The sequence below is a fragment of the Danio aesculapii genome, chromosome 7 (genome assembly GCF_903798145.1).
Source record: "Danio aesculapii chromosome 7, fDanAes4.1, whole genome shotgun sequence".
NCBI lineage: Eukaryota > Metazoa > Chordata > Actinopteri > Cypriniformes > Danionidae > Danio > Danio aesculapii.
The window spans coordinates 5,255,421-5,278,824 of NC_079441.1; the positions used below are offsets into that span (position 1 = coordinate 5,255,421).

The window sequence follows — 23,404 nt, forward strand, 5'->3', positions numbered from 1 at the left end:
GTTACAATTAGTTTAAAATGCTTCTGCAAGGCTTTTAACAGGTACTAAGAAACATGAGCACATTACACCAGTTTTACGCTCTCTGCACTGGCTGCCCGTGCACTATCGAGTCACTTTTAAAATGCTTCTCTTGGTTATTAAATCTCTAAATGGTCTGGCACCTTCTTATCTGTCAGACATTTTAATTGAGCATCAGCCTGGTCGGTCTCTTCGGTCATCTAACCAGAGACTGTCATGCATCCTTAAGTCGAGGCTGAAATGCAGAGGTGACCGTGCTTTCGCAGTAGCTGGTCCTAGGCTGTGGAATGCTCTGCCCCTCTGTATCAGATCTGTTTCATCCCTGTCGGTTTTTAAAGCTAGGTTAAAAACTTACCTCTTTGATTTGGCATTTTATCTGTGAAAAGTGTCTGTTTTAGCAATAATTTTATAATTGTGTATATACATCTGTTTTGATTTGTACTGTGCAGCACATTAGTCAGCCTCTGGTTGTGTTAAATAGTGCTATATATATAAAATTGACATTATATTTGTGCATATACATCAGATTAGTCAGTACTGAAGTCAACTCTGGAGATAATCTAACAAAATAACTTATGATAACGGTCCAAAACTAGTACAGCCAAATTTATATGTTATAGAAAAATATTAAATACAAATTTAAAAAGAGGAAAAATCAAGAGAAGCAAAAAAAAAAAAAGAGGAAAAATTTAGTTAAATTTGTAGGTTGTTTTTTTTTTTTGCAATATTTTGCTTGAATTTAATTGAATTATCTTTCAATTTCTAAACATGTTTGGTGACTAAAATATGATTGTAATAAGTATAATGTTTAATGTTTTAGTAATGTTTAATGTTTTCTGTTTAATAAATCGGTTTTATTCAAATGCACCAACATACATTGCCCATATTCACTGTAGTCACCTAGCTGGGGACTATTTTCAGGTGTAGTGTAATGTCATAGTGCTTCTGCAGCCAATTGTTCAGCAGCAAAATTCCCTAGTTATTACATGATAATAGTTCTTATAGCCATACCAGCCTAGAAATTAGCAAATTTTTAGGTCCGTCTCAGTGCATGTAACACAAGGGTGCTAGACAACAACGGAGTTGAGGATCCATGTGCAGTTTACTTGCAAGATTAGTCAGCAGTGGCGGTTCCAGTTTAAATTGCACCCTGGGTCATTTTCCATGCTTAGTCAAAATAAGATAATCATCATATTATAAATTTATAAATTTTCTAACTAATGTTTGAGATAATTATATATAAATTGTATAACAGCCTATTTAATATATATAACTTTAGTTTTATTGACTTGCAACACTCGCTGCGTGCCGACATCTCTGCATTAAAGGCTGTTACTCCGGTTTTACATCGCATGAGTGGTGCGCATTTTATCGGTGTGCATGTAAACAACTGGGATTCATACCAGGAGAATAGTTCTCTACATGCACCTTATGGTTCTCTCTAGTTTGGTTTCACCAGTGTTGTTTCGGTTGCACATAGAGTAGCAAACTTGCACGAGCAAAATGCGTGTTTATTCTGGGATTACTCTAAATAGTATTTGCAGGAAGTAAATCATCTCTCAAAGCTTGAGGGTGGTGGCGAATGGCGGAAGTTTAGCAAAAATTCTCCAATTGTAGCTAATTTAAGATGCGAGTTAAAAAAAACATTTGGTATACAGTTTAAGAGGAAGCAAATGCACATGAATTAAGGACGTTTGATTAGCAAAACAAGTTGAAAAGTAAGTATTCCCTGACGTGCGTATAACCCAGACTTCACTGGTCTGTGAGTGTGTGTGCGCTGTTTATAAAATCCATGAAATCAGTCAAGTAGCTTCCAGCTGTGTGTGTGTGTGGAGAACCGGAACAGGTGTGTGTGTATGGTGCCTGAAGGGAGTTGTAGTTCATATGGTGGCAGAACTGTAGTCCGAGTGAAAGTGAATATTTTCCAGCGATCCATGACGGTTAGATCGCTGGTGATCGTGATCATACACATTGTAACTACAGAAGAGCCAGGCTTTAAATAGAACAATTATCAAAACTCTGTGGTCATTTTGAGTGAGATGCTAACGGTCTTATCTGATTCAGTGATCTAAGCCAAGCTAAGCTAAAAGTGCTCCCGCCAGACATGGAGGCAGGCTGAATCAATTCAGAAATGGAAAAACTGAAACTCTCTCAGAAATAACTGGGCCGGTACACTTTTGTATCTTACAAGTGCCCATTGGTACGTTAAAAGGTTGACTTTTGTTCCTTTAAGGCAGTGTTTCTCAACCATGTTCCTGAAGGACCACCAGCTCTGCACATTATCCTTGTCTCCTTAACCAAACACACCTGATTCAGATCATCAGCTCATTAGGAGAGACTGAAAGAACTGTAATGGGTGTAACAGATAAAGGAGACATCCAAAACATGCAGTGCTGGTGCTCCTCCTGGAGCGTGGTTGAGAAACACTGCTTTAAGGTACTATGAGCTACTCATTTGTACTTTTTAGGTATTAATATTTATCTTAAAAGCTACAAATTTGTACATTTATGATGCAAAAGTGTAAAAAGACTTAATTTCTGAGAGTGTATGAGAGAAAAAAAAAGTGGTGTTCCTTTAAGACACATGTTTTCCTCCTCATGTGTGTGTGTGTGTGTTTAGGAGATCTCCCTGTCGGAGGTGCTGCTGGTTCGAGGAGCAGATCATATTAGCGGCGATCACTCATTGGAGCTGCAGACGGGCTCTCTGGTGTACTGTGTGTTTGCTGAACAGGACGGTCCCACGTGGGAATCGGCCCTCAGGCTGGCTCTCAGACCTGTTCAGGGCTCCACAGCCAAGGACTCCGAGGACAGCGGTCAGACAAACACAACACACTCATAACAATAACTGATTCACTGAGTTTACAGACGCTGTTGTGCTTTAAAAAATATATATATTATTAATTTTGAAACAATCGTTGAATAGTTTTAATAGTGTGAAGTCATTTTTTAGTTTGCATTTACTGAATATTTTAAATTAAACGTAATATTTCAATATTTTTTTATTTCAATATTTAGTTTTAGTGTTTATTTTTGATTTACTGTCCGCTTTATTATTGTTTTGTAAAATAATATTTATGTATTTTTATTAATTTTAATTATTAATTTAGTTTGAGTTTAATTTTGAGTATTTTTAACCATCCTATAATAGTGTATTGTACAGTACATATTAATACAGTATATATGTTAATGAATGCTCCAGAAAACTGTAGTATTAATGATAGTGAGTGGCGACACGGTGGCTCAGTGGTTAGCACTGTCGCCTCACAGCAAGAAGCTTGCTGGTTTGAGTCCCGACTGGGTCAGTTGGCATTTCTGTGTGGAGTTTGCATGTTCTCCCCACTCTCTTTACTGTGACCTTTTATGTGAAGCTGCTTTGACACAATCTACATTGTATAAGCGCTATACAAATAAAGGTGAATTGAAAATTGAATTGAATTCTCCCCACGTTGGAGTGGGTTTCCTCTGGGTGCTCCGGTTTCCCCCACAGTCCAAACACATGCGCTATAGGTGAATTGGGGAAACAAAATTGGCCGTAGTGTATGAGTGTGTTTGTGACTGTGTGTATGGGTGTTTCACAGTACTAGGTTGCAGCTGAAAGGGCATCCACTGTGTAAAACATATGCTGGATAAGTTGGCGGTTCATTCCGCTGTGGCGACCCCTGATGAATAAAGGGACTAAGCAGAAGGAAAATGAATGAAATCTAATTAAATAAATAAATAATAATCCAATTTCAGCTAGTTGCCTTGGCAGCATTTCTAATGACTTATAACTAGGCCCACACAGAATCTGCATGTGCAGAAATCTGCAGATTTTTAGCTCATCATTGAGTCTATTTATTTACTTGTAAATGTGTGGAAATCTATATTTATTCAGTTTTTAAATTAATTTCAGTATAATTATTGGCTAATATGAAAGCGTTCGTTTGATTTATTGACAATACAGTTAGTAAAGTAATATTTTCTGTCTGTCAGTAGATAAACATTATATGATAGACTTGCTTTGTTTACCAAATACAACAATATTCAAACCTCTTCAGCTGCTTCAGAACGCAGCAGCACGAGTGGTCTTTGATGAACCCAAAAGAGCACATGTCACTCCGCTACTCACCCGTTTGCACTGGCTGCCAGTTGCTGCTCGCATCAAATTCAAAGCTCTGATGTTTGCTTACAAAGCGACCTCTGGCTTTGCTCCTTCGTATTTGCTCTCACTTCTGCAGATTTATGTGCCCTCCAGAAACTTGCGTTCTGTGAATGAACGTCGCCTCGTGGTTCCATCCCTAAGAGGGAAGAAATCACTTTCCCGAACTCTCACATTCAATCTGCCCAGTTGGTGGAATGAACTCCCTAACTACATCAGAACAGCAGAGTCACTTGCTGTCTTCAAGAAACGACTAAAAACTCAACTATTTAGTCTCCACTTTCCTTCCTAATCTGTAACTGCCTCTCTGGCTATACCACTAACTGTACTCTCTCTCAAGAAAAAATAAATTACATTACTAATGCTCAGCTTCTTAGACTTTACACACCTGAAACTTGTCTATAGCACTTGTTCACTGCTGCTCTTATAGTTGTGTAAATTGCTTCCTTGTCCTCATTTGTAAGTCGCTTTGGATAAAAGCGTCTGCTAAATGACTAAATGTAAATGTAAATAAGTGGATCTAGATGGATTTGCATGGTGAAAATTAAATAAAATTAAAAAGCTATTATTTTTTTTCAAATATAAAGTTTTTAGTTTTGATACTATAATGTCGCATAAATCCGCAGATTTTTTACTAAACTCTCCACAGAAACAGCAAAAAATGTCAGCAGATTCTGTCTGGCCCTACTTATAACTAATATTGTCTATTTTCAATGTGTATGTAGTTTATAATATGACATATGTTTGTATTTCTTCTCTTGTCAGGTGATGAAAAGAATGGAGACAAGAGTCAGGTGAGGAAGCTGCATTTTTACTGTTAAAATAGAACTTAAATAAGATATTATTCCTTTTTTTCTAATATTTTTTTTTAATTCAAATTTGCCAATTTTCACTGTGGGGAAGAAGTTTTATTGTGTTTTTGTCTCGTTTTATACCTGTGTGTTTACGTAAAACTTAAATGATACAAAAAAATTAAACTTTTTGTAAGTAGTTCAAAAGTATTTACATGTTGACTAGTTAAAATAAAATAAGTTAAAGTCTTTTCTTTTTATTATTATTATTATTATTATTATTATTATTATTATTATTATTATTATCTATTATTATTATTATTATTATTATTATTATTATTATTATTATTATCATCATCATCATCTATTATTATTATTATCTATTATTATTTATTATATTATTATATTATTATATTATTATTATTATTATTATTATTATTATTATTATTATTATTATTTATTATATTATTATATTATTATTATTATCTATTATCTATTATTATATTATTATTATTATTATTATTTATTATTATTATTAATATTATTATTATTATTATTGTTATTATTATTATTATTATTTATTATTATTATTATTATTATTATTATTATTATTATTATTATTATTAGAGTGTATTTCAAGTCAATATTTTTATTAACGGTGTTAGTTTTAGGCAAATACAATAACCCTGTTCCTGAACAGTAACCACTTGTCTTCTGCTGTGTGTTTCAGGACATTAGTGAGCTCTACCAGATCTTCTCAGATGAGGTGTTGGGTTCGGGACAGTTCGGTGTGGTTTATGGTGGGACACACAGACAGACGGGACGACCGGTCGCTATTAAAGTCATAGATAAAACACGATTCCCCTCCAAACAGGAGCAACAGACCAAAAATGAGGTCGCAATACTCCAGGTAGGAGTTTAAACAGTTCACGAATCTAATGCACTGATACATATGATATTTCTGTGTGGCTCTTTGAGTGTTTGTGCTGAAAAATCTGTATGTCAGGAGTTTAAACTGATATACAGAGTGTTTGTTGGAGTAACTGAAATACACAGAGTAAAGGCTCTGCCCTCTTTTAGAAAGGGGGCGGGGAGAAGGAGCTAATTTGCATTTATAGGCGTCCTGAAGTGACTTTTTGTCATTTTTGTTCTGCACTCTCAGGTCCAATTATATTATTGTCAAGACTATTTACACGATGTTGTTTACATTAGGTTAAGATTATTGACACAAAGTGTAAAGGCTCCACCCTCTTTTAGAAAGGGGCAGGGATATGAAGCTCATGGAACTGGCTTTTTTGTAATTTTTATACTGCACCCTGAGGTCCAATTATAACGTTGTCAAGATTATTTACATTAGGTTAAGATTATTTCCTTATTTTAGAAAAGGGGTGGGGATAAAGAGCTCATTTGCATTTAAAGCAGTCATGAACTGTCTTTTTTTGTCATTTTTGTACTGCACAATAAAGTCCAGTTATATTGTAGTCATGATTATTTACATAACGTTATTTGCCCTCCTATATAATCAATAGGCGGAGCTAAACAGACAATAATATAGAATCAGTAGGCGGAGCTAAACAGACAGTAGTATAGAATCAATAAGCAGAGCTAAACAGACAGTGATGCAGAGTCCGTGGGCGGAACTAAACAGACAGTAGTATATAATCAGTAGGCTGAGCTAAACAGACAGTAATATATAATTAGTAGGCGGAGCTAAACAGATACTGCTGTAGTGTCCGTGGGCAGAGCTAAACAGACAGTAATATAGAATTAGTAGGCGGAGCTAAACAGACAGTTATGTAGAATTAGTAGGCGGAGCTAAACAGATACTGCTGTAGGGTCCGTGGGTAGAGCTAAACAGACAGTAATATAGAATTAGTAGGCGGAGCTAAACAGACAGTTATGTAGAATTAGTAGGCGGAGCTAAACAGACAGTTATGTAGAATTAGGCAGGGCTAAACGTACAGTAATATAGAATTAGTAGGCGGAGCTAAACAGACAGTTATGCAGAATTAGTAGGCGGAGTTAAACAGACAGTTATGTAGAATTAGTAGGCTGAGCTAAACAGACAGTTATGTAGAATTAGTAGGCGGAGCTAAACAGACAGTTATGTAGAATTAGTAGGCGGAGTTAAACAGACAGTTATGTAGAATTAGTAGGCTGAGCTAAACAGACAGTTATGTAGAATTAGTAGGCTGAGCTAAACAGACAGTTATGTAGAATTAGTAGGCGGAGCTAAACAGACAGTTATGTAGAATTAGTAGGCGGAGTTAAACAGACAGTTATGTAGAATTAGTAGGCTGAGCTAAACAGACAGTTATGTAGAATTAGTAGGCGGAGCTAAACAGACAGTTATGTAGAATTAGTGGGCGGAGTTAAACAGACAGTTATGTAGAATTAGTAGGCGGAGCTAAACAGACAGTTATGTAGAATTAGTAGGCAGGGCTAAACAGACAGTTATGTAGAATTAGTAGGCGGAGCTAAACAGACAGTTATGTAGAATTATTAGGCGGAGCTAAACAGACAGTTATGTAGAATTAATAGGCGGAGTTAAACAGACAGTTATGTAGAATTAGTAGGCTGAGCTAAACAGACAGTTATGTAGAATTAGTAGGCGGAGCTAAACAGACAGTTATGTAGAATTAGTAGGCGGAGCTAAACAGACAGTTATGTAGAATTAGTAGGCGGAGCTAAACAGACAGTTATGTAGAATTAGTAGGCGGAGCTAAACAGACAGTTATGTAGAATTAGTAGGCGGAGTTAAACAGACAGTTATGTAGAAATAGTAGACGGAGCTAAACAGACAGTTATGTAGAATTAGTAGGCGGAGTTAAACAGACACTTATGTAGAATTAGTAGGCTGAGCTAAACAGACAGTTATGTAGAATTAGTAGGCGGAGTTAAACAGACAGTTATGTAGAATTAGTAGATGGAGCTAAACAGACAGTTATGTAGAATTAGTAGGCGGAGCTAAACAGACAGTTATGTAGAATTAGTAGGCTGAGCTAAACAGACAGTTATGTAGAATTAGTAGGCGGAGTTAAACAGACAGTTATGTAGAATTAGTAGGCAGGGCTAAACAGACAGTTATGTAGAATTAGTAGGCGGAGCTAAACAGACAGTTATGTAGAATTAGTAGGCGGAGCTAAACAGACAGTTATGTAGAATTAGTAGGCGGAGCTAAACAGACAGTTATGTAGAATTAGTAGGCGGAGCTAAACAGACAGTTATGTAGAATTAGTAGGCGGAGCTAAACAGACAGTTATGTAGAATTAGTAGGCGGAGCTAAACAGACAGTAATATAGAATTAGTAGGCGGAGCTAAACACAGTTATGTAGAATTAATAGGCGGAGCTAAACAGACAGTTTTGTAGAGGGAGGCGGGGTTTAGTCACTCCATTACATAATAAAGAGTCACAGTCACAGCCTGTCGTTTTGGTGAATCAGTTCCAATACATTGACTACTTGACACTGAGCAGAAAGTTGTAAAGTGTTTATAGTACAGTGACCTGTTCTGTGTCAACGCAGCGAGGGATTTTTTTTTCTCAGTTCATGAACCCACACTAAACTAGCAGAAAGGAGCTTTTACAGTATGATGTTATTAATTAAATGATCTGTGAGATAATTTGAGCGGTTTTTTAATGTTTCATGTGACACATTTTATAAAAAGAGGCATATTAAGCGCTCTTTAAAACATGATGTGGAACCAGTTCAGACTAATGGGGTTGTTTTTGTTGCTGTTATGTGTGTGTTTCAGAGGCTGTCTCATCCAGCGGTCATTCACTTAGAAGGCATGTTTGAGACTAAGGAATACACATTTGTAGTGATGGAGAAGCTTCACAGCGACATGCTAGAAATGATTTTGTCTCATGAGAACGGACGTCTTCCCGAACGCAACACTCGCTTCCTGGTCACTCAGGTAAATAAGCTCATTCACAATACAAATACCTTCTTCTAACATTAGTCCCAGTTTTAGGGGGGAAACCATTCCTAAAGTTCTCAGAGCGATCTCTTAGGTTTTCAGTTTTGATAACCATAACTAATGTTGTTAGCTAATAACTAATGTGATTGCTTGGGCCCTCTAACAGCAGCTATCAACTCTTATTTCATTCACTCATCCATTCACTTTCCTTCGACTTAATCCCTTATTTATCAGGGATCGCTAACTATTCTGGCATGTTTTATGCAGGGGATGCCCTTCTAGCTGCAACCCAGTACTGGGAAACACCCATACACACTCATTCACACACACACTCATATGCTATGGCCAATTTAGTTTATCCAATTCATCCATATAAATAATAATACAAGATTAGTATTAGCACTGTCACTTCACAGCAAAAAGGTCACTGGTTCGAGTCCCGGCTGGGTCAGTTGGCATTTCATGTTCTCCCCGTGTTAGGGTGGGTTTACTCCGGGTGCTCCGGTTTCCCCCACAGTCCAAACACATGCACTATAGGGGAATTGATGAACTAAATTGCTTGTAGTGTATGTGAATGGGTTTGAATGAGTGTGTATGGCTGTGTAAAACATATGCCAGAATAGTTGGTGGTTCATTCCGCTGTGGCGACCTCTGAAATAGAGACTAAGCCAGCGAAAATGAATGATTGAATAAAACCTTTGATAAACAAAAGCCAAAAAAAACAACATGTCTAATTATTAGTGATATGTTTTGTTATCGTCATGTGGTGTTCTTTAACATCCATGTCATTTTTCCATTCACTCAAGTTTATTTAAAGTGCCAACATTTTTATAATGTTCTTCAAACTAAGGAAACTGGTTCTACAGCTGTTAATTGAAAGTTTCTTTAGGGAACAAATGGTGCTTCTTCTTTTTAAAACGACTTCTTTTAAGAGTGTAAATGTGTAAAGAAGACTGGATGTGTTGTTGGTGTTTTAGGTTTTGGAGGCTCTGCGGTATCTACACATGAGGAATATCGCACACTGTGACCTGAAACCTGAAAACGTGCTGCTCGCCTCACCTGAACCCTTTCCTCAGGTCTGTTGACACTTGAATATGACACAAACCTAAAGCAGTCATTTCTTATGGATGTCTTTAAAGTCCATGTGAATTCAACAGCTACTATGTTTATATTGCTAGTTCGCATTGTTGTTCTTAAAGTGAGTAATTAATCCGCGCAAGTTAATCTACTGAAAAAAAAATTGTGTTGGTAATCTTCAATTAAAGTCTGAGCATCTGCTTTCGTGTTTGTAATGTCAGTACGTCTGTTGACGTCATCCTGAGGGTTTCCATAGCAACTGCATATTAATAATCTTAACCACGGCCCTCTTACCGTTAGTTTGCTATTAGGAATAATGAGCAAAATAAAGCCCCGCCCCCAACTCAATATTCTGTTTCAGTCGAAAGTACATCAACATACTTAAATACATCTAAGCAACTTCCGGTTCATTTCGGAAGCTGTGGCCGTGTTTTTTTCCCACATTGTGACGCAGTTCCTAGAGAAACGGAATATTACATGAAAAAACAGTAGGCGTGGCTTGTTTTTTCTTACTGTGAGCTGATTGGATGTAGTAAATTTCTATCAGAAAGATATGGAAAAGGGTTTGGGGAGAGTCTTTACAACCTAACAGACTCCTCCTGGCGTCTGTTCTTCGTACGTGGATTACTCAATTAGCTGGATTTGGTTGTTGACGATTTGACACAATCCAGGATCATTTTGTTCTTCAAAACTCTTGTTGTCAGCAACAGTTCTGGTAGCTCAAACCTGCTTGGGAGCAGGTTCATTTCATATAAACAGGATTAGATTGGGTCATTTCAAGCAAAGATAATACTGAAAGTATGTACCGAATTCTGATATTTTCTTACAGTAGTTACACACTTGGAAAATAGTAAATATATATTTTTAACTATACATGTATATATGAAGTTAAAAAATATATATTGATAAAACTTATGCAATCTGCAAATAAAAGTACAAAGACTGCCACCTGCTGGTTCAAAGAGAGAATTTATTGATATGAAATTTTTAGATACAAACGTGTACATGCTCAATATTCAACTTTAAAAAAATAATAATTTATGCAGTCATGCACGTGTTTTGACTGCTAATATGCCGGTGATTTGATGCTTCGCAAAAGTCGCAGACACCTTTACCAGCGAAATGAATTTATACAGTTATTCAGTTATATATAAAAAAACTTGAGTACGCCTAGGCTACTATAATAAACAAAATCTTCTCCAAATGTAGAACTAAATACATTGATATGCATTTAAATACGTGATAAATACTCTTGACACATGAAAGTGTAAAGCCTGCAGCTCACAACAGATGTGGAAAGTTATTGCGTGTCATATTTAACAAACAGTTTACTGCTCATGTTATGTAATTTTGCTCACATAAATAATTGAATATTAATCAGATGATGTCATTACGCTGCTGTGCCGTCAGCCAATCGCTGCATTTCTGATTTTATGATTTCGAGGATCGATAGATCTCTCCTTCACAACACACGCAGCGATCTCAGATCAGTTCATCCAGATATTTTAATCTGATTCGTGAACTTGTTTGAAGAACCAAATTAGCCAGAGATCAGCTATCAAGATTAACAGATCCAGGATCTGTACAAATCATCTTAGATCATTTAAGCGAGGTACGAAGAACGGACCCCTGCTCTTCATTTCTGTTTGTTGTCAAAACTGGCAGCTGGAGGGGTGTGGTTAAGTATGTTAGCCACGCCCAATACCTCAGACAGACCTAATCTGAGCATTTAACTGAAAACAAACAGAAAGTGTATTTTCAGATTTAAATTGAAGTTTACAAGAGCAAACTGTTATTGTTTTCTTAATGAGATGCACGGATGAACTGTTCACCACAAAACTAGCAATGTAAGCTAACACAATCAGTATGGTTAGTTTTGATTTCATGCATACTTTTTATTTTTATTTTTTTATTTTTATTTTTTCTGTAAAGTTTTTCACCTTTTATTGGGATATGATAGTGTGGAGGACAGACAGTAAAGCATTGGGAGCAGAGAGAGAGGGGAAGGATGGGCATAGGACCTCGAGTCGGGAATCAAACTCGGGTCGCCTTGAGCACTATGATGCTATATGTCGGCGCACTTAACCACTAGGCTATAGGCGCCGACTCATGCATACTTTAAATGTGGCGAGAATAACAGTTCATCATAAGCGCCTGATCTGGTTTATTCAAAATTAAAGGTCTAGGGTATATGCAGAAGTATGATAAAGGACTTTTATTTTGTCAGTAACCTGGGTTAAGCGCTTTTGGTGAACTGTATGCCATTACAAAATCTGCGTGTTTAAGGTCAGTTTTCTTTAAAAATCAGTGATCTCCACTGGCTGAGTGATATCTGATATAAAGTGGGTCTCAGATTGTACAAGAAGCACTGCATTAAATGACATTTTCCCTGTCATGTCTTTAAAATAAGAACATTTATTTTACCCCAGTGTATTCAATGGAGCTTCTGCTTTAGCCTGCCAATTCTGATGGGCATGTGCGAGTAAACGGCTTTTCGTCTCGTTTTACACTTGAGAAACTAAATGAATGCCAACGTCTATTTAACTGATTATATATTAGTTACATTACAACATCGAAGCTGTAAAAGAAACCAAAGTCCAAAATGAAAAAAAGTCACATTAACCGCTCACTGGAAGTTTATCAGTATGGGAAGAAACACTAGCTCCGCATATACCCTATTATTCCTTAATTTAACAATGGATCCTTGTTGTTAAAGTATGCTCTGTGTTTCAGGTCAAGCTTTGTGACTTCGGCTTCGCTCGTATCATCGGAGAAAAGTCATTTCGGCGCTCTATTGTGGGCACGCCGGCGTATCTGGCGCCCGAGGTCATCAATAATCACGGCTATAACCGCTCTCTGGACACGTGGGCGGTTGGCGTGATCTTATACGTCAGTCTGAGCGGGACGTTTCCCTTCAATGAGGACGAGGACATTAATCAGCAGATCACCAACGCCTCCTTCATGTACCCTCGCCAGCCGTGGTCCCTCATCTCGCTGGAGGGTAAGAAAACTGATGTACAGTTGAAGTCAGAATGATTCGCCCTGCTGTGATTTTTATTTATTTTTTTCTTCAAATATTTCCCAAATGATTTTAACAGAGCCAGGAGTTTTTCCACAGTATTTCCTATAAATTTTTTTCTCCTGGAGAAAGTCTTAATTCTTGTATTTTGGCTAGAATCAATTACAAAAATTGTAAACTATTTTAAGGTCAATATCATTAGCCCCATTAAACAATATTTGTTTTCGATAGTCTACAGAACAAACCATCATTATACAATGACTTGCCTAATTAACCCAGTTAAGCCTTTAAATGTCACTTTAAGCGGTAACACTTTATAATAACTACACATTATGAATTATTTATTAAGCATTAGCATCTAGTGAATTCATTATCTGTTAAGCATTAACTCTACATTAATAAACGTTAGTAAGCAGTTTATAACTGCAGCTACAAATGCTGTATTCTTGACTTATAAGCACCTACAGTATATAAGGTGCTTAATAATTGTATTTTCATACTTAGTTAATGATTTATTTTTCATTACTAAATTAAGTATTGCATTATTTACAAACCATTTGTATTTAAAAGTAGTTGAGGGTATTTAGGATAATTCAGAATGAGCTAGTAAACGATTAATAAACTATTGAAATCAACATTTACATATCTTATTATTCAGGAATATACTAATAGTTAACTAATATGTTAATAAATGCTTTATTAACTCAACTTCATGCAGTTTTGTGACCTAATCTAAAGTGAGGACCATTTATGCTTTATAAATCCCTTATAAATGACAATTAAAGGCTCAGAATCAAATGAACAATCATCTTTGCAATCTTTTCTAAAAAATAAAATTACTGTAAAGTTTAAACATTGCTGAATAGCAGGAGTGTCAAAATACAACATAAAACTGGATAAAACAACAACAACAATATAATAATATAACAATATAATAAGATGCGATGTTTAAACAGTACAGTTATTTTATTTTAGATAAGGTTGCAAAGATTTATTTTTCATTTGAAGTACAGTTTCATCAGTGTATCTTTAAATGAAAAGGAATGAATAATGTCAATTTTCCTGTTTAGAATATAACTGAGCCTTTATTTGTCTTTTATAAGGGATTTATAAAGTATAAATGGTCCTCACTTTAGATTAGGTCACAAAACTAGATGAAGGTGAGTTAATAAAGCATTTATTAACATACATAGTAACCCTTAATATATGCCTGAATAATAAGACAAATAAACGTTGATTTCAATAGTTTATTAATCATATACTAACTCATTCTGAATGATCCTAAAACCCTCAACTACTTCCAAAAACAAATGGTTTGTAAATAATGCAATACTTAATTTAGTAATGAAAAATAAATCGTTAACAAAGTATGAAAGTACAATTAATAAGCACATTATAAATATGTTTGTAAGTCAAGAATACAGCATTTGTAGCTGCAGTTATAAACTGCTTACTAACGCTTATTAATGTAGAGTTCATGCTTAACAGATAATGAATTCACCATTTGCTAATGCTTAATAAATGATTTATTGTGTGTAGTTATTATAAAGTGTTACCGAAATGGGTTATTAAAACTATTATGTTTAGATATGTTTTGATAATCTTCTTTCCTTAAACAAAAATTGGGGAAAAACATAAAGGGGGCGAATAATTTTGACTTCAACTGTACTCACGCATTTATTTACACAAAAGTCTGTTGAAATATAAACACTTAATGTGCTTTGAAATGTGCATTGTCTTATTCAGTGTTTGACGTAATCTTAACTGAAACATAAAGAGAGGGCGAGACATGGTGTAGCTCCTCCTTTAAAAAAAACAGTCAATGTTTGACCCCAACAATAGAAAACAATCTCTCATTTTCTATTTAGAGTACAATATTTTTTGTTGAGGTCAGTTTTGACCTGCCAGCTGTAAAATCATTTTTACTCTACAAACACCCTGGATTCACACTTCAACACACACGCACACAAAACTCCAGATAACAGCCAGAAACTAAGCTTGCCAAAACGTTCTTCAGTTAAACAAAGAGAAAACTGAAGTCATTGCATTTGTGAACAGAGATGAGGTTCTCAAGGTGAATGCGTACCTTGGCTCTAAAGGTCAAACAACAAAAAATAAGGTCAAGAATCTTGGTGTGACTCTGGAGTCAGATCTGAGTTTCAATAGTCATGTCAAAGCAGTTAGTAAATCAGCGTACTATCATCTCAAAAACATCGCAAGAATCAGATGTTGTGTTTCCTTTGAGAAACTTGCTCATGCTTTTATCAGCAGCAGGGTGGATTACTGTAATGGACTCCTCACTGGCCTTCCCTTTTGAGCAATTACAGGCCCATCTCAAATCTCCCTTTGATTGGCAAAATCATTGAAAAAGTTGTTTTTAACCAGGTTAACAAGTTCTTAAGCTTCAGGGGGTGTTTAGACAATTTTCAATCTGGTTTCAGAGCACATCACAGTACAGAGAGCGCTCTTATAAAGATAATCAATGACATCCGCCTAAATACAGATTCAGGCAAACTAACAGTGCTGGTACTGCTCGATCTCAGTGCCGCATTTGACACTGTCGATCACAGCATACTTCTGGATAGGCTGGAAAACTGGGTTGGGCTGTCTGGGATGGATCTCAAATGGTTCAGATCTTACTTTGAAGGGAGAGGTTACCATGTCAGTATAGGTGACCATAGGTCAAGGTGGACACCCATGACGTGGAGTCATGTGTGGGGTCACATGTGCCAAAACGTTCTTCAGTTAAACAAAGAGAAAACTGAAGTGATTGCGTTTGGGAACAGAGATGAGGTTCTCAAGGTGAATGCGTACCTTGGCTCTGAAGGTCAAACAACAAAAAATAAGGTCAAGAATCTTGGTGTGACTCTGGAGTCAGATCTGAGTTTCAATAGTCATGTCAAAGCAGTCAGTAAATCAGCATACTATCATCTCAAAAACATTGCATGACATAGATGCTTTGTTTCCATTGAGAAACTTGTTCATGCTTTCATCAGCAGCAGGGTGGATTACTGTAACGGCCTCCTCACTGGCCTTCCTAAAAAGACAGTCAGACAGTTGCAGCTCATCCAGAACGCTGCTGCCAGAATTCTGACCAGAAGCAGAAAATCAGAGCACATCACACCTGTCCTCAGGTCTTTACACTGGCTCCCAGTTACATTAAGAATAGATTTTAAAGTATTACTACTGGTCTATTAACCACTAAATGGCCTAGGAGCTCATTACATTACAGATCTGCTCACTGAATACAAACCCAACAGATCACTCAGATCTTTAGGATCAAGTAAACTGGAAATTTAAGAGTTCAAAGCACAGTGAATCGGCCTTCAGCTACTAACAGCGCCCCCTGCTGCTGGAATCAGCTTCCAGAAATGATCAGATGTGCTCCAACATTAGGCACGTTCAAATCAAGACTTAAACACATCTGTTTAGCTGTGCCTTTACTGAATGAGCACTGTGCTCCATCCACTAATCACATTATTACATCTCTATTTTTCATTCTTTTATAACCTGTTTAATCTGTTTTCATCTGTTTTTAATCACTTAATTTTTTAAATCATTTTTATTTTCTTGTGTCTTTTATTCCTGTTTATGTAAAGCACTTTGAATTACCATTGTGTATGAAAGGTGCTATATAAATAAACTTGCCTTGCCTTCTTTTGCACTGCAACTGATGATCAACAGTAAAATGACAACATTTTCCTCTTCCCAACATGGAAAACCAGCAACAATCAAGAATGCATGATGAGATACTGTCATGGCTTTGCAATCAAAAAAATGTCACACACAATAGGAATCTGCTGCTTTAACTTTTATGAATACTGTCTTGCTAAACGTTTTACATTTTTACACTCTTCACTGCAGTCAAAAACGAGTGTTGTCCACTGATTAAACACTGGGGTGCTTCTCGATTCGATCTTTGGTTTCTCTCCTCGCATCCTTTACTCACGTTTTTGCGCCACTCCTTCAGGATTCGAGGGAAGGACGCGAGGAAAAGATGCAAGAACAGAAGAATTTAATGATATCTATTTTTGCTTTAAGCGTCGCTTCAAAATGTTGTTATTTCATTCAATGAATACTGTACAGCACTGATTTTGCTTGCACGTCCAGATTCGTGAATATTACGTATAATCATTTACAGTTTCACCACATCTGTCCATTTATTTTACTTATGATTAACAGTGAATTATTCCCTGTTATTAATGGCTTTTTATTTGTGCTGAGAGGTGTGGTGCATCAAAGTGAAAGTAACTGTGAAAACAAACCACATTTACAATGATTTTATGCTTAATATTCACATTAATGTGTCAACTAAGTGATTATCGGTGCAGGTGTGAAGGGGGAGGCAAGTTTGTGATGAAGATGAGGTTGTTTCCTTCATGCAAAACAGATTTGGGGATTGAAATTAAAGTTTGCTGCTATATTTTAGAGGTTTCGTGAAGGTTTCTTATCAATAGACCCGAAGGACAAACGGTGTATACAGAAGTCTTGAACAGGAATTTAAAAGTCCCATGATATTAAAATAACGTTTTTTAGACATTAGTATCAGTATTTTAGTTTTTAAGGGTATCTATAAGCTAGTGTGAACCAAAACAGTGACACAATTCACACTTAGAACTGATATAGACCTGTGAAGCTTGGAATTTGTCACTTCCTACATGGATCATCACAATAAATCATAACCAATCAAATGCTCTCTCGTATCTGACATGCCCCGCCCTCTTAAAGACACTTCTCATTTGAATTTCATTTGATGAGCTTGAGCTCAACCACTCTTACTGGCAGAGCTTTGAGAAAACAAAACGCTATTGGCTGTTTTTTAAAAAGGGGAGGAGTTATTCATTTCCCAACCTCTCGTTGAGATTACATCAGACGTCGAATACAAAATGCATATTTCAAAGCACTTAACGGGACCTTTAATGTGTTATAAATGAAGAAATATTACATTTTTTTTCTGACTGTTGTTTAACTTCTGTGATTCTCTCTAAGCGGTGAACCTGATCAATAACCTGCTGCAGGTGGTGGTCAGACGCAGGTTCAGTGTCGGCAAAGCAATGGGTCATCCATGGTTTCAGGTCTGTCCAAATCCTCCGTTCAATACTTCTTTGACATGCACATATAATACCCAGTGTTGGGTTTAGTAATTCAGTACTGTAATTAAATGATTAAGTCACTGAAAAAGTGAAGTTTTATTAATTAAAATGGGGCGGCATGGTGGCTCAGTGGTTATCGCTGTCACCTCACAGCAAAAAGGTCGCTGGTTCGAGTTCGTTGTCCCTCTTGGTGCAGTTCGTTTGGGCAGGTGTGAATGCAGCAATCGCACTCGAGTGCGCACCAAAAGCGGACCAATAAAGCGTACCGAGACATCCTTGAAGAGGTGGTCTCGGTACGCTTTCAAACGAACCCTGGAGCAGTTTGTTTGTGGTGAAAACAAAATCCAAGCTAAAACAGACCCAACCGCAAAAAGGGGTTGTTGTCATGCGGTGAACTCGGCCAATCGTGTAATATCAGTGTCATCATCAGAGCTCGTGCAGTTGCTCTTCAGATGCTGCACCGGCTGAATCAGTCGTCTGATCTCGGTCGCGGTACTTTGATGCCACATGTGACAGTCACGTGGCGTCGGCGCAGCATCAATCCGGACAAGATTTCTAACCAGCATGCCCCACTTTAGGACAGACTTCGATCAAGCTGCGCAGCGCTGCATCAAGTTGAACGCACATATTGTTTTCCAGCCACAGCCGCACTTCATTCTCGAAATGTATGGGTTGTCCAAAGTGTTGTTTACGAACTAAATAGTATACTATGAGCAGGGATACGATCAGCCAGTGCAGCAACATTTTGTGTCTGCAGGAGTTACATGGGCATTTTCCCACATGTTAATTCTGACCAATTGAAAAGCAGTTTAGGAAATACATTCAACAACATCTGGCCAATGAGTGATGTGGATTTTGTCACATGACTGCATTTTGGTTCTTTTGAACTGGTTTGGCCCAAAGCAATCAGTGTGGTGTGAAAATGACCCAAAACGGCTGAGAAATGCAGAATTATTTAAATTATTTATTAAATTTCCTAGTTATTGTATTTTATTAATGTCTACCCCAACCCTAAACCCAAGCGTCACAGTACTGTAAAAATATGAATTATTGTTATACAGTGTCATAAAAAATACTGCTATTATTGATGTGCATATCGCACTTCTGGCTGGCCACATATACAAACTAGACTTTACCAAGAAATTCTACAATGTATAATGAACCGAACCATAGATGTGAAAGCACCCTTAATGTGTGTAAATATGTTTATTCAGTTTTCATATTAATTTTAGCAATATTATATCTTTATAGGATTTATGTACTGTATTGTAAAGTAATATTTTTTTCTTTTAGTAAATGTATATTACGAGAGACTTAATATTGTTTCTTCTGGAGAAAGTCTTATTTGTTTTACTTAGACTAGAATGAAAGCTTTTAATTTTTTAAAGCCATTTCAAGGTCCATATATATATATATTTTAGCCCCTTTAAGTAATATTTATAAAAGAAAATAAAATAAATAAATATATATAAATATATATGTATATATATGTATATATATGTATATATATATATATATATATATATATATATATATATATATATATATATTTATATATATTTATATATATATATATATATTTATATATATATATATATATATATATATATATATATATATATATATATATATATATATATATATATATATATATATATATATATATATATATATATATAACCCCTGTTATACAATGACTTGCTTAATTGCCCAAACTTTACCCTAATTAACCTACACTGTAAAAAAAATCAGTTATTTTACGTTTTTTTTTTTCTCTGGCAGCTAGGGTTTTTACCATAAATTAATGGTCGTTAAATTACAGACATTTACCGTAAAATAATGGCTGGTAAATTACAGACATTTACCATAAAATAATGGCTGGTAAATTACAGACATTTACCGTAAAATAATGGCTGGTAAATTACAGACATTTACCGTAAAATAATGGCTGGCAAATTACAGATATTTACCGTGAAATAATGGGCGGTAAATTACAGACATTTACTGTAAAATAATAACCAGTAAATTTCAGACATTTACCGTAAAATAACGGCCGGTAAATTACAGACATTTACCGTAAAATAACGGCCGGTAAATTACAGACATTTACTGTAAAATAATGGCCAGTAAATTTCAGACATTTACCGTAAAATAACGGCTGGTAAATTACAGACATTTACTGTAAAATAACGGCCAGTAAATTACAGACATTTACCATAAAATAACGGCTGGTAAATTACAGACATTTACCATAAAATAATGGCCGGTAAATTACAGACATTTACCGTAAAATAACGGCTGGTAAATTACAGACATTTACCATAAAATAATGGCCGGTAAATTACACACATTTACCGTAAAATAACGACTGGTAAATTACAGACATTTACAGTAAAATAACGGCCGGTAAATTACAGACATTTACCGTAAAATAACGGCCGGTAAATTACAGACATTTACCGTAAAATAACGGCCGGTAAATTACAGACATTTACCGTAAAATAACGACTGGTAAATTACAGACATTTACAGTAAAATAACGGCCGGTAAATTACAGACATTTACCGTAAAATAACGGCCGGTAAATTACAGACATTTACCGTAAAATAATGGCCGGTAAATTAAAGACATTTACCGTAAAATAATGACCAGTAAAATACAGACATTTACCGTAAAATAACGGCTGGTAAATTTCAGACATTTACTGTAAAATAATGGCCGGTAAATTACAGACATTTACCGTAAAATAACGGCTGGTAAATTACAGACATTTACTGTAAAATAACGGCTGGTAAATTACAGACATTTACCATAAAATAACGGCCGGTAAATTTCAGACATTTACCGTAAATTAATGGCCGGTAAATTACAGACATTTACTGTAAAATAACGGACTTTAAATGACAGCAGTTTCCTTAAATTTTAATTTCCAGTGAATTTCTGTAACTTACCATCTGTTATTTTAGAGTAAATATCTGTAATTTAACGGCCGTTATTTTATGGTAAATGCCTGTAATTTAACGGCTGTTATTTTAAGGTTTTTTTCTGGCACCGTAGCTTCCAGAAAAAAAACGTAAAATAACATTTTTTTTACAGTGTAGTTAAGCCTTTAAATGTCACTTAAAGCTGAATACTAGCATCTTGAAGAATATCTAGTCTAATATTATTTACTGTCATCTTGACAAAGATGAAATAAATCAGTTATTAGAAATGAGTTATTAAAACTATTATGTTTAGAAATGTGTGGAGAAAAATCTTCTCTCCATTAAACAGAAATTGGAGAAGAACAATATACAGGAGGGTTAATAATTCTGACTTCAACTGTATATCATTGTGTATGTTGTTTATTGCAGAACTTCCAGCTGTGGTGTGACCTGCGAGAGTTCGAGCTGCGTATGGGTTATCGATATCTCACGCACGAGTTCGATGACAGCCACTGGAGATCCTACGCTCAGGAGAAAAGACTTAGTTTCCCAGAACACCTTGCAGAAGCAGCAGAGCAGCAGACGCCGGCCTCGTAGAGCTGACATCACTGACATCACTGTGAATACTGTATTATATGAACCTCATATCAGTCTGACTGTGTATATCTTATTATGGTATGATGATTGAAATATTTTTCAATAAATTAAGAAAAGACCAGCATTGAGTTGTTTTATAGCACATTATACACACTCAAAAAAATTAAGTTTGGTGTTTGTTCAAACTGCTTATTTAAAAAGAGCTGAAACAACACAATAATTGAGTTTTTTTGGGACAACTTAATTGTTTTATGTTCAGTCTACTTTCATTTGTAAAAACTAATAACTCAGGTAGCAAAGAATTCTGGCCCAGATTTGGCATAAAGCTGACCCAGCAGGCATTCATCCGGCACTGGCATACAGCATGTGGGCCAAACATGACCCGGGTTTAGTAGAGGTGGCACCATCTTTAAGGCGGCACACAACATACTTGGGCCAGATATCAAATGTAGTATTTGGCCCAGATGCTAACAATGGATATGTCGGCCATGTAAGTTTGGCATATCTTGACCCACACTTAAACTCCATTTTATTATTTTTGAATAAAGCAAAAAAATTCCACCAATCAGGTTGCTTTGAGAAAAAGCACACCCACCTAAAGCACAATGCGTCATGGGTTTATCAGTGTCATTGCAGTCGTGACACCAACATATCTGGCCCAATTCAGGCCCAGTTATGGATTATTAACTGAGACTTGGCCCAGATATGGTCCATGTTTGGCCCTCGTCTATAAGCCAGACTTGGTCCAGTCATGTACCGTAATTCACCGCAGCATGTGGCCCAAGCAAGAGCTGGTTGTGTGGGCCAGAGATATTCTGCTATGTGGGAAGCTAAACGAATTAACCCGACTTTTTTTTTTCTGGGCAAGTACATTGTTACAAGTACAACACTATAGTAATATACGTAATACTATAGTGTTTTTTAAACATACTATACCCACATAGCAAACTGTCTCAGGCCCACAAAATCAGCTTTTGCTTGGCCCAGATGCTGCAGTGATATACGGTACATGATGGCACCATGTCTGGCTTACAGACAAGCACCAATCATGGACCATATTCAATTCACCTTTATTTGTATAGCGCTTTTACAATGTAGATTGTGTCAAAGCAGCTTAACATGGACGATCATAGTAAACTGAAACAGTGTCAGTTCAGTTTTCAGTTGAAGTTCAGTTCAGTTCAGTGTGGTTTAATTTCACTACTGAAAGTCCAAACACCGAAGAGCAAATCCATCAATGTGCAGCTCCACAAGTCCCGAACCCTGCAAGCAAGTGGCGACAGCGGCGAGCAACAAAACTTCACCAATTGACGAAAGTGAAGGAAACAAAACCTTGAGAGAAACCAGGCTGGATATCTGGGCCAAGTCTCGGCCAAGTTATTAAACCACAACGGAGCCTGAACTGGTGTGTCACGACTGCAGGGAAACTGATAAACCCACGAAGCATTGCAGTTTAGGTGCACTATTGGCATGCTTTTTCTCGAAGTGACCTGATTGTACTCAAAAATAATAAAAAGTAAATGTGGGTCAACATAGGCCACATGTATCTGGCCCACATATCAGTTTTTAACATCTGGGCCAAATACTACATTTGACATCTCTTGAGTGCCCAAGTCTTGAGTGCAGCTTTAAAGACAGTGGCACCTCTGCCAAAACCGGGCCATGTTTGGCCCACATGCTGAATGCCAGTGCCAGATAAATGCCTGCTGTGCCAGCTTTATGCCAAATCTGGGCCAGAATTCTTTGCTACCTGGGTAGTAAACTCTATTATACTGCAATATTTGCAACCCTTTGATTATGAATGGTCCAGCATACTGTTGTATCAACTAT

General features: G+C 36.3%; 1 protein-coding gene across 1 annotated transcript; it reads left to right on the forward strand.

Moving 5' to 3' along the window:
* The first annotated feature begins 1,952 nt into the window (after window positions 1-1,952).
* LOC130232618 (serine/threonine-protein kinase D3-like) lies at window positions 1,953-21,695 on the forward strand. Its single transcript, XM_056462594.1, has 9 exons — window positions 1,953-1,958; window positions 2,638-2,830; window positions 4,921-4,949; window positions 5,677-5,856; window positions 8,700-8,861; window positions 9,842-9,940; window positions 12,675-12,942; window positions 17,950-18,035; window positions 21,407-21,695. The coding sequence occupies exons 1-9, from the start codon at window positions 1,953-1,955 to the stop codon at window positions 21,572-21,574; spliced, it is 1,191 nt and encodes a 396-aa protein (XP_056318569.1). The 3' UTR covers window positions 21,575-21,695.
* The last annotated feature ends 1,709 nt before the right edge of the window (window positions 21,696-23,404 follow it).